At 45.5% G+C, this 11,895-nt stretch overlaps 2 protein-coding genes across 2 annotated transcripts in view; both read left to right on the forward strand.

Annotated features, from left to right (window-relative positions):
- The window catches only part of LOC130380509 (INSYN2B protein), a 19,670-nt gene extending 10,716 nt beyond the window's left edge, over nucleotides 1-8,954 (forward strand). The window contains exon 3 of the mRNA XM_056587738.1: nucleotides 8,726-8,954. Within this exon, the coding sequence (XP_056443713.1) occupies nucleotides 8,726-8,954 (229 nt within the window). The remainder of the gene's footprint in view (nucleotides 1-8,725) is intronic.
- A 1,575-nt stretch (nucleotides 8,955-10,529) lies between these two features.
- The window catches only part of LOC130380512 (proprotein convertase subtilisin/kexin type 5-like), a 27,652-nt gene continuing 26,286 nt past the window's right edge, over nucleotides 10,530-11,895 (forward strand). The window contains exon 1 of the mRNA XM_056587747.1: nucleotides 10,530-10,533. Within this exon, the coding sequence (XP_056443722.1) occupies nucleotides 10,530-10,533 (4 nt within the window). The remainder of the gene's footprint in view (nucleotides 10,534-11,895) is intronic.

Genomic DNA, 11,895 nt, shown 5'->3' on the forward strand with positions numbered 1-11,895 from the left:
TGGACGAGTCTCTGTTGTCTCCGTGAGAAGTAGTGCGGGACTGAGAATCACACGGAGCAGACAGAATGTTTAAACCAATCCTCCTTGCACAATTGTTGTGCGTTGTTTGTTTCGATTTCAAACACAAAACAAAAGCAGTTCACCGTGACAGTAAATGCACTTATGTTGTGTGTGTGGGAGAGAGAATCACAGCAGGGCTATGAATAGAACGGGAAACAAACATGTCGTTTTCGATTTTCCTAAAGAACAATTTGTCATTTTCACCACAGTGACCTTTGGCTAACAACCCTGTCAAGATGTTACCACCTGAGTGGGTGTGTGTCTGTCTGTGCGTGTCTTTGTCTGTGTGTCTCTGTGTGTGTGTGTGTGTGTGTGTGTGTGTGTGTGTGTATTCGTCTGTGTGTGTGTGTGTGTGTGTGTGTGTGTGTGTGTGTGTGTGTGTGTGTGTGTGTGTGTGTGTGTGTGTGTGTGTGTGTGTGTGTGTGTGTGTGTGTGTGTGTGTGTGTGTGTGTGTGTGTGTCCAGGTTGATACCTGGGAGGGCCAGACCCCTGTAGGGAGACTCCTCTTCACGTGAAAGACAATAATGCTCATCAACAGGCACCACACACACACACACAACATGCGTGCGTGCACATGCACACACACACACAGACACACACACACACACACACACACACACACACACACACACACACACACACACACACACACACACACACACACACACACACACACACGCACACACCCACACGCACCGGCATACACACACACGTACGCCAAAATGTAGAAGTCAAATGAAGAAGGATGTTTACTTGTTAACCTACAACTGAGATTTAATCATTGCAACATGATCATATCAATCGTGTGAGAGATGGTATCATGGAAGAAATGTTTGAAGGGATGAAATGAATAAGGCATTTAATGACGAGTGGTAACTCGGAGAGGTAGAGGAGCAGGAAGGAGGAGGAGGAGGATCCAAAATGGGTTCCAGTCGTTCATGTTCTGAGATGAGAAAAAACAAGGTTGACAATATAGAAACTATTGAACAATTTTAGATTATTTAATCCTACTTTCTAAACCTTCTCGTAATATTCAGTATTTCATTTTAGGAATACTCAGTCATGTTTGGTTTACCTCCGCTGTTGAATCTATAATGTAACTCAATGTAGGAAAATGTGTGTGTGTGTGTGTGTGTGTGTGTGTGTGTGTGTGTGTGTGTGTGTGTGTGTGTGTGTGTGTGTGTGTGTGTGTGTGTGTGTGTGTGTGTGTGTGTGTGTGTGTTGTGCTTATTTGATTGAGTTGGTTTGTTCGAAAGAAAGGCGAGGCTGTGAACAAGGCAGACACAAACAGAAGAGAGATCGAGAGAGAGAAAAGAAGCAAGAGAGACAGAGCAAGAATGAGAGAGTGAGTGAGAGAGGGAGAGTCACTGACAGAGAGAGCGAGAGAGAGAGAGAGAGAGAGAGAGAGCAAGAGATAGAGATAATGAGGGAGAGGGCGACTGAGAGAGAGTGCGAGAGAGAGAAAGTCCTTGTGCCTATAGTGTTTGGCAATAATCACAGATTGTGAACCATGCCAATAGTGTGCACCAGATGGTCTGCGTTGCCGCTGCATCTTAGAAACCGGGAAGAAGACGAGAGAGAGAGAGAGAGAGAGAGAGAGAGAGAGAGAGAGAGAGAGAGAGAGAGAGAGAGAGAGAGAGAGAGAGAGAGAGAGAGAGAGAGAGAGAGAGAGAGAGAGCACGCCGATCTACCAGGCCTCTTCTAATGTGGACGAGGTGTCACATAAATACCAATACAACCGGTGTCACACCCATCGTCACGTCAGACCCCCGAACTAACACCGAGCTCACACAGGGCTCAACACAGAGATCCACACCGAGGCTCCATCTGCTGAGAGATGCATCATCCCGCGTACGTCCGCATTGTGAACCACTAACAAATCAAGAGACGACTAGGGAGCAGATGAGTGGAATACACAACAAACATATCTGTAGTGGTCCCTGTTGTGGTTTGGACGTTTACATTAGTAATCTCATACTGATCTTTTTAGCCAGAGAGTAATGGAATAAGTCTTTTTTTTTTTTTTTTACTTCATTTATTATTCATCAATAGTAATAACGATGATGCTAACGTAATTAGTACTGCAGCTGAATGGTTAGGATCGCACCGTTGGAATATAAAGTGCTCACCCGTCTACATAATTGGTGTGGTTTTTCAAGGAGAGAAATGTGTTTTGTGTGCTGTTTGTTTCAACATATTTATTGTTGAAATGATTTATAAAAGCATTTCCCAGCAGGTATTTATTGTTTTGCTTCCTTCTCAATAAACTTTCCCAACCTTTTATAATTCATCAATTTGAAGCACGGTGATAATATTCACAACACAAATATTTGAACAAAGAATTCATTATGTGTGTGTGTTGACATGTTTCTCTGAATTGTTGATAGGGAAAGATTAATTCCAGGGAAACCATTTCCCTTGTTTATATTAGTAGGTAGACTTGTCATACTTTTTCATCACCTCTTATAATCCTGATAGGACATTCTTAGACATAGCATTGATAAATACATTTTAGCCAAACATTTAACATATTACACAAAATGACCTGATGTTCAGATCTTAAACCTGCATCGGATGCACTGATGAATATGCAGGTTGATAACTATGACTATGAGGTACATTTATGATATATTTATCTTTCCTTTAGACACCCGTTCTTTCTTTAGATTTTTTAGTTCTTACTGTATAACTCGCTGTTATTCTCTGATTATAGTTAAATATCCGGCTGCCAGTGCTGTATCTGCTTATGTAATCAGAGCTAGCCTACACTTGTCTGCACTCTTCCAAACCGAGCACTAGACAATGGGCCGTGTTCCACACAGAGATTTGGATATGATAGCGCGCCAATAATAAACACAGATTTCTACCACAAATGGACAGCTGGCTGGTCTGGATGAAAGAAAATCATCCGGTCCTGAGAGGATTCACTTTATAATAGGAAAAATAATCAATGACAATCTGTTTCCTTAACTACCAAAAATAAATAGAAGCCAGGGGAAATACTGCTTACTCAACACTGTCTGCCCGGAATATAAATATGTATATATTTTTGGTAACTCCACTTTAGGCACTTACGTTTTTTTCTTTCTGGGAATCGGAGTGACCCGATTACCAGTGCTTTGTTTCATGTTTTCTTTGGCACAGAAAAGTGTGGCTGCACAGACGTTCAGGGGACTCTCTGAACATTTTGTCGGGAACTTAAGTAGCACAACCTAATCAGTCGAACACCATCGATGGAAGTAACTTTTAATCAGTGTCTGACAATGACAATGTCAAAGATCACTCTCTGAACTCCATGTCCCGTAATCACACAGTGATTTCTGTTCATCAAAGTCAAATTGCTCTTCTTAATCAGAAACTTATTTATCCTCTTGGGCTCTTTGAACTATGTCGTCTGGTAGGAAAATATTAGCTGGTGAAGTCTGGAAGTTTTTTACTGGTTGCCTGTAAATGAGTAGTTATTTTACCATCAACTCACTTTAGAAATAATAAGGATGGCACATATCTGCCTGTTACCAAATGCTTGTATCATTGATAACAATTGAGATATTCACTTAAATATTAAGTGAATGATTAAAGCAATTGTACATTCCGCAGTAGGTGAATTAGAGTTGCTGTAGTTAAGATTTAAGAGCTATATAAAATGCAATAGTCATCCATTAGCTATTAGTGAATGAAATGCTATGTGAGAATATATTTTCTAGTTGAGTGCAAGCCTGCCTCTGAACGAGGCAATTTTGATTTTAGACCCCTCCCACCTCATTTCTGACCAATCGGGCCATCTCTTCCCTGATTGTTTTTGGGGCATCCATCTTGCCTTGTCAATCAAAAGGTCCCACACAGCGTTGTTATAGCTCTACCACAGATAGAAAAGTAGGAAGGAAGCGAACATAAAGGGAAAGGAACGTTTTTGGGGGGGGGGATTATTTTGCCCCTTTTTCTGCTCTGTCTCATCAATCTCAAATCCTACCTACTGCTGCTTTAAATCGAGAGCAAGCGCCCTGCAGTCCCCCCATGGGTACGCCGCTCCGCTCAGAGCGCCGCCCGGCAGACTGCTGATGCTGTGCCACGGAACCCTCGACGACGGGGAAGTAAAGTGGGATGGACTGGCCCTTCATGGGGGTCAGGCGTCCAGGGGCTGAGGTGTGATAATTAAAAAGCAGGGGGGGGGGGAGTGGCTCCCCAGGGCGCAGAGCTGTGGCCGCCGACCAACACACACGTGTTGAAAGCAGAGCAGAGGAAAATGTCTCCCCCCGTGGAGATTATTAAAAAGTTAACTTACTTGACTAATTCATGTTAATGGTGAAGCTCGGCCTTTTGGCTCTACGTACGAGAGACTCATTTTGTACATTCGAGGGGCTTGGCGAGATTTAGCCACTGGGTTATTTTAGGTTTTTAGTACTTTTCTTGTCTGGGAGGACCCAAGAAGATTGGGTGGGAACAAAGAGCAATGGATTCATTCAGTCATCATGACCATCAATCGAAAAACCCAAAACAGGAACAGAACTTGCTTGGGATTACATTCGACATAGGACATTGTATGGTGTTTTTAAGATAGGGGCAGGATTGTCTCAGGGTTACACTGTATGACTTCCAGACAAATATCTGCAGTATACCTGTGGTCGCCTCCCTTCTCATTTATCTTCAGCCACTGTAAGTCTGTTTAGGATTAAAGCTTATTCTAAATAGTAACGTAGTAATACAGTCAAATGTTCTTCTTGTTTCCTTCTTTCCTCAGTGAAGTAACCCCTTTTTTAAAATAACATTTGCTATACTACATTTCATTGTGGTTGTTTTTAATATAAATCACCCAAATTGCAGTGAAATTACATAACATTGCTGGGTCAGAACCTTAATGCTAATGAGCCTTCTTGATTTTGTATGTGTTTTTATGTATGTGTTTTAAGGCAGCAGTTGTAATGAGTGACCCTGAGATTAAAGTATTGATGGTGTTTGGGGGAGGTCCCCCCTGCATTGTTTTGCGAACAATCTTGCTTGGAACCCAAAAGAAAAGTAAAAGTAAAGATTCAAACTATTGGATCATGTGAGATAACTATTATACTATTGCGTTGTCGTTCTATGGCTTCAAAAATCGATCCACATACATCTTTGCACACCTCTACACCCACCTCATGGTTCTGCCTGAAAACACTCACACACTGAAGCACATACACACACACACACACACGCACACACACACACGCGCGCACGCAAACACACACAGAAAGATATTGCCACATTTGATTAGAAGTTACTTTGTGCAGTACTGCCGTTCTAATAAAGCGCAATATAGCAGAACACTGTCTCAGAGACAGAAGCTCACCGCAGTGCAATAATTCCCATCACAGCTTTTAATTCAACTTGTGTTGCTATTGAGTTTGTGGTTTAGAGCTCTGCACTTTGTATCGTATGTCAGCAAAAGGTTTCTCCCAGTTCAGCTAAAAGATAGTGTGACATTTCTACAGACTTTTTGTTCCAATCTGTGCACTCAGAAAACTTTCTCTTTTGTTTAGCCAGAGTAAAAGGCTATAGTTAACCGGTACCCACATCGACTCATTTCAAGGGTGCTTTGGGCTGAGATATATTGTAGGCAAGTGCCTGACACTAAGTACTAAGTGCATTCCCACTTGCCCACAAACTGCATAAAACCATTGTGTTTATAAACAAAAATACACTACTGTTAACATAGACTTATATATAGCAACAGGTCATTTAGTCGGAATTAGAATCAAAGTCACACTCTACGTCGACTGTGATTAGCACAAAACCCACTTTTGTACCTTTTTATCGGCCGTTGTTCCCCTTAGTGTATTCAAAAAGAGCCAATTGGATTTACCTATTGACCACTGAGTTTGCACACAGGTGGTTGTTGGTTCAAGCCGCTCAATAACACTTTGTCCATTGGGCAGTTGGGACAAATTGTGTTATGTTCCCAGTGCTTCCTCCTCTGTCTGCCAATGTTTGGTCTCTTAAGGACCTGAAGGTACTTGTCACAGTGCCTCAATCACACGGGGCCCCAAAGGGGCCGCAGGAACCAGAGGTGAGGGTGAGGGGGGCCTCGACAGGGAGCTCCGCGGATTGAGGTGGGACGGAGTGGGAGTTCATTGCCCTATGGGTTTAGAATAACAGCTAGTGACTCCGTCGCTCAGCATCCATCAAATCAAATTTGATCTACTTTGACGACCCGAACCTCCACCAAACCCACACCCACCCATCAACATCCCCACCATCACCGTCCACACCCCCACCTCCACACCCAGGTTTAGCTATGGCTGCTTGGCTTTCATCCAGACTTTTCCAGAAATATTCAAGATGAGGAAGAAGGCGAAGAAGTAGATGAAGAAGGAGGAGGAGAAGAAGAAGAAGAAGGAGAAGAAGAAGAAGAAGAAGGAGAAGAAGAAGAAGAAGAAGAAGAAGAAGGAGGAGGAGGAGGAGGAGGAGGAGGAGAAGAAGAATGAGGAATAATGAGGAAGAGGAGGAGGAGGACTATAACAAGAAGCAGAAGGAGAATAAGAATAAGGAGGGGGAGATAGAGGAGGAGGAGAAGAAGAATAAAAAGGAGGAGGAGAAGAAGAAGGAGAGGAAGAGAAAAAGGAAGAAGAATTAGAAGAAGGAGAAGAAGAAGGAAAAGAAGGAGAAGGAGAAGGAGAGGACGACAACGACGAGTTGACGATGATGAATAGGAAGAGGAGGAAAGGAAAGAGGAATAATTGCTCCCTGGTGCTTTTTGTTCCCACTGACTTTTTACCGTTTGCGTGCATATGCGTGTGTGTGTGTGTGTGTGTGTGTGTGTGTGTGCGTGTGTGTGTGTGCGTGCATGAGTATGTGTGCGTTCTTGCCAGGAGGTAGAGATGTGCGATGTTCTCGTAACAAGAGCTAAGGCAGAACAGATCAAACTCAAGTGGTTTGTTAGCGTGAACAACAGAGTGGAAGCACCCCCCCCCCCCCGATCCTGCTCTGCACCCCCCCCCCCCCCGATCCTGCTCTGCACCCACCTCATGGTTCTGCCTGAAAACACACACACACTCAGCCACGCATTCACACTCCAACACACAAACACACACTCACGCAAACACAGATGGGTGCATACACACACGCGCGCACACACACACACACACACACACACACACACACACACACACACACACACACACACACACACACACACACACACACACACACACACACACACACACACACACACACACACACACACACACACACACACATCCACACAGAAACACATTCATCCCAGGCCCTGATGCCTGGGCACCTCTCTCTCTCTCTCTCTCCCTCCCTCTCCCACTCTCTCTCCCTCACTCCCCAAAGCATCCTTCCCTATCCCGACGCTCCTATCCCCGGACGGGGACGGGGACGGGAGACTCAGTATTCCCGACCCCGGTGGTGGGGTAGTGGAGGAACACCACCACCCCCCCCCCCCCACCCCCCCCCCCCTAAGTAGGACACTGCATAATCAGCAGGCAGTGCAGCAGAACCGAGTCACACATTCCAAACAGAGAGGAGACGGAAGAACGGTCGTCCACGCCCGGGAAACGCTCAGCCGGCACATCGACCGCTGACGAGCGCTTTAATTCAGCACCCATGCTGAAATGTTTCCCTTTTTTTCTTTGTGTGTGTGTATGTGTGTTACATGATCTTAAGTGCTCATCTGTTTATTCAATTTCCCCGCGAGTGCACTCGAGTCGCATTATGTAAGTGACAATGAACCGTGCTGACTTTAGCGTCGGTGTCAAGGCGTCGACGGGGGCATTAAAAAAATACTCCCGGTGTGTGCAGTTTCGTTTCTTCTCTCGGCGGTTTCAACACACGCCGTTCCGGCACTGCGGTGTGGTGTGGCCTTTCCTCTCTTTGGGATTAGTTTTTAAAGGCTTCTCTCGGTTTTGTCTGTTGTCGTCAGACTGTTTTTCAAGCAGCTATGTTGCCTTTATTTTCGGCTTCCAACCTTTTGTCACTGCTTTGTTGTTTCGCTCACCGTTATAGCTCTGCGTATTCTGCACTTCTTTTTTGCACCAGTCAATGTTCCTTGGAGTCCCTTTCATCTGTTCCTTCTCAAGGTTTCCTTCCCTTGGATTGGAGTTTGGTCGTTTTATTTGCCCCTTTGGAGGGCCTACGGTCAGGGTTCTGTTGTGTAATGTGGAGCCTGTGAATAACTTTGAGAGTGTGACTGTGATGACGGTTTAAATCTATAAAACAGACTTCTTGGACTTGAGCAAGTTTTAGATGCTGATGCATTATATAGAAGATCCTCTGGTTTAGAGGATGTCACCACTAAGTACAGTCTCTTCCTCTCTGTTTTGCTCCATCTCTCTCTCTCTCTCTCTCTCTCTCTCTCTCTCTCTCTCTCTCTCTCTCTCTCTCTCTCTCTCTCTCTCTCTCTCTCTCTCTCTCTCTCTCTCTCTCTCTCTCTCTCTCTCTCTCTCTCTCTCTCTCTCTCTCTCTCTCTCCCGGTTGATCCATCTCTCTCTCTCTCTGTCTCTCTCTCTCTCTCACTCTCACTCTCACTCTCACTCTCACTCTCTGTCTCTGTCTCTCTCTCTCTCTCTCTCTCTCTCTCTCTCTCTCTCTCTCTCTCTCTCTCTCTCTCTCTCTCTCTCTCTCTCTCTCTCTCTCTCTCTCTTCCACCGCCTCACTCTTCTTTCTGCAGCGTGGAGCATGACTTCCGTCTGCAGGAGGGCCAGGTGGTGAGGAAGTGGAAGGTGGGGGACCCCCCAGAGGGCTCGCCTCAGTCCACGGCCAACCCGCCGACCCAGCCCGGGACCCCCCATCGCCAGGACTCCCCCCAGCCAGCACAGCAGCAGCAGCAGCAGCAGCAGCAGCAGCAGGCCCCCGGGTCGGGCAAGAAGCACAGGAAGAAATGCTTCTGGTTCCTCTGAGTGATCCTGCAGGAGGAAGAGGAGGAGGAGGTAGAGGAGGAAGAGGAGGAAGAGGAGGAGGAGGAGGAGGAGGAGGAGGAGGAGGAGGAGGAGGAGGTAGAGGAGGAGGAGGAGGAAGACGGGGAGGAGGTGAGGTGGTGGAAGTGAGGAGGAGGAGGACTGGAGGAGATGGGGTGGAGGAGAGGAGGAAGAGGGGGTGGAGAGGAGTAAGAGGTGGAGGTGAGGAGGAGGGGAGAGGCGGAGGTGTTGGAGAGGAGGCGTTGGACTGGGGGAGGTGAGGTGGAGGAGAGGAGGAGGAGGTGTTGGAGAAGAGGAGGAGGAGGAGCAGAAGCAGGAGAACCGTCGGGGGTTGGGAGTTAAAGGAAAAGCCCATTTTTGATACTGTACTGTACTGTGATGCACTGTGTACTTTGCTCTCAGAAAAAAAGAAAAGAAAAAAAGACAATGCAAGATGAAAGGATAATAACAACAAGCGAAATCACCAGAGGTGGAAGTGTGGACCGTTGTTTATGTATTCATTGCGCCGGGACTGCTGCAGTTGTGGACGTCACGGAATAAAGAGGCTGTTTTGACCGGGACGTACGTACATGTTGTTCTTACTGAACGGAGTTTCTACATCCATGTTTGTTCTTACCGAGCGAAGGGGGAAAAAATCATCTGCATTTTCAGTACTGACTTGTTTCTTTTATTTCTTTTGGAGTCCTGGTACAAAGAGATGAAAAGTGCTGATAGTGAAATGGTTCCAGAAGTTAGGTCCACAATATGAATCACAGTTCGGGTGCAGGGGAAGATAAAGAGAATATCGCTGGTTGGGGTTGAGGGGAGGGAGAGAGAAAGAGAGAGAGAGAGAGAGAGAGGGTGGGGAGAAAGAGAGAGAGAGTGGAGAGCAAGAGAGAGGGAGGGAGAGATGGAGCAAAAGAGAGAGAGAGAGAGAGAGAGAGAGAGAGAGAGAGAGAGAGAGAGAGAGAGAGAGAGAGAGAGAGAGAGAGAGAGAGAGAGAGAGAGAGAGAGAGAGAGAGAGAGAGAGAGAAAGAGGGGGGTTCAAGAGAAAAAGAACAAGAGACAGAGAGATAGACCAAGAAAGAGAGATCGAGCGAGCGAGAGAGAGAGAGAGAGAGAGGGAACGGGAGATCAAGTGAAAGAGAGAACAAGAGAGTGATAGAGCAAAGGAGAGAGTAAGTGGGAGATGAAGAGAGAGCGAGATCAAGAGAGAGAGCGAGATCAAGAGAGAGAGCAAGAGAGAGAGATTGAGAGAGAGAAAGGTGCACTAGGAGGTGTCTTTGCCAGTAGACTGATGAGGGTCAGAACACCAGCTTTTATATCCAGACGTTAAAGAAACCAATTATTATGACCTGTATTTAAGAGTTTTAATACAATCGATGATGAAATGCAAATGCTACACGCTCGCACACATGCACACTCATACATGCACACACACACACACACACACACACACACACACACACACACACACACACACACACACACACACACACACACACACACACACACACACACACACACATCAGACACATACGCACACGCACAAATACAAATGACACATAAAGGGAGATCATGGGTGAGGTAATTGAACGAGCGGTGTGGTTCTGTAAATAAAAAAGCCATTCTGCTTGGATGCTATATTTCAGATATGGATTATTGCTCTATAAAAAAAAGTATTTTACCACAATGTCTTTGTGTGCCGTCATTTCGGTTTTGCAACAAACTGATTCATAAGAAGTGGGAAAAAAACAAGACGCTCAACGTCCATTGATCTTATAACATAATTCGAGACCAATTTGAGTGTCGGAAATAGTCCGGACGAGAGACTTCCTGGTCAACCCCGGCTAAATCCAAACATCTTCCGTGGCTTTCTAAAAGGATAGAACGGTGCATCTTCGTGGAACGGAGCAATGCAGGCGATGTCTCTCTGAGAGGGCCCACCTTCTCCGGGGCAAAGTCTCCGGAAAGTTCCGCCTCAGACATCTAATGGCTGAAGTTTGAGACAAGGCCTTTTTATATTCATATATATATAAATATATTTGTAATTTTTATTTGAAGTTGAACAAAAATAACAGTTAAAACAGCATGTGAGGGAACACATCAAACAAGCTCTCTCTCTCCTTATTTATCACTCCTAGTTACGACACACACATAATCTACAATCATAATCATCAGACTTCACGCGCAACATTTGAAGTGAAAGACGTGTTTCCTTTCTATCGAGTCGATCCAGTCTTGCCTCCGAGTTCTCTTTTTTTAAACATCCGCAGGTCGAAGAAGACGTTGTCGTCTTATTCCTCACATTCCACAAACAAAGCCGTACGAGTATCAGAGCTTTAGCAGTTCTGTACTGGAACCCTTTTCTGGGACATTGTGAGGAATCGTTTTTCGTCAGGGGAAAGCCTGGCCTGTTTTTTACCGATCCGTTCCACGGTGTTGCACTTGGAGTGGGTAGCGGCTACCCCCGTGCGTGGATAGATAGCGTGTGTACCTGATAGATGGCATGCATACCAGATAGATAGCATATGCACATGATAGATAGCCTTTATACCCTGCGCCATGCTCCGCAGGTCTATTACTGCTACGTTTGTCTCCTCTGTTATGTACACGGGGGCTATCTGTGTGTGTTCACGTGGACACGATCAGAGACACACACCCACACACACAGACAGACAATCAAAAGCATACAAACACACACAGACACACACACACACACACACACACACACAGACTAGATCACACACACAAGCAACTAACCACACAAACACGCACACTTGAATACAAATTCACAAGCAAACACACAAACAGACAGACACATACACACACAGGATCACACAAGCACACAAGCAACTACACACAAGAACACGCACACAAGAACACACTCGTTCACAAGCAAACTCACATACACAGACAAAGACAATCACACACACACACACAC

Source organism: Gadus chalcogrammus, chromosome 4, assembly GCF_026213295.1.
Source record: "Gadus chalcogrammus isolate NIFS_2021 chromosome 4, NIFS_Gcha_1.0, whole genome shotgun sequence".
Taxonomy (NCBI): Eukaryota; Metazoa; Chordata; class Actinopteri; order Gadiformes; family Gadidae; genus Gadus; species Gadus chalcogrammus.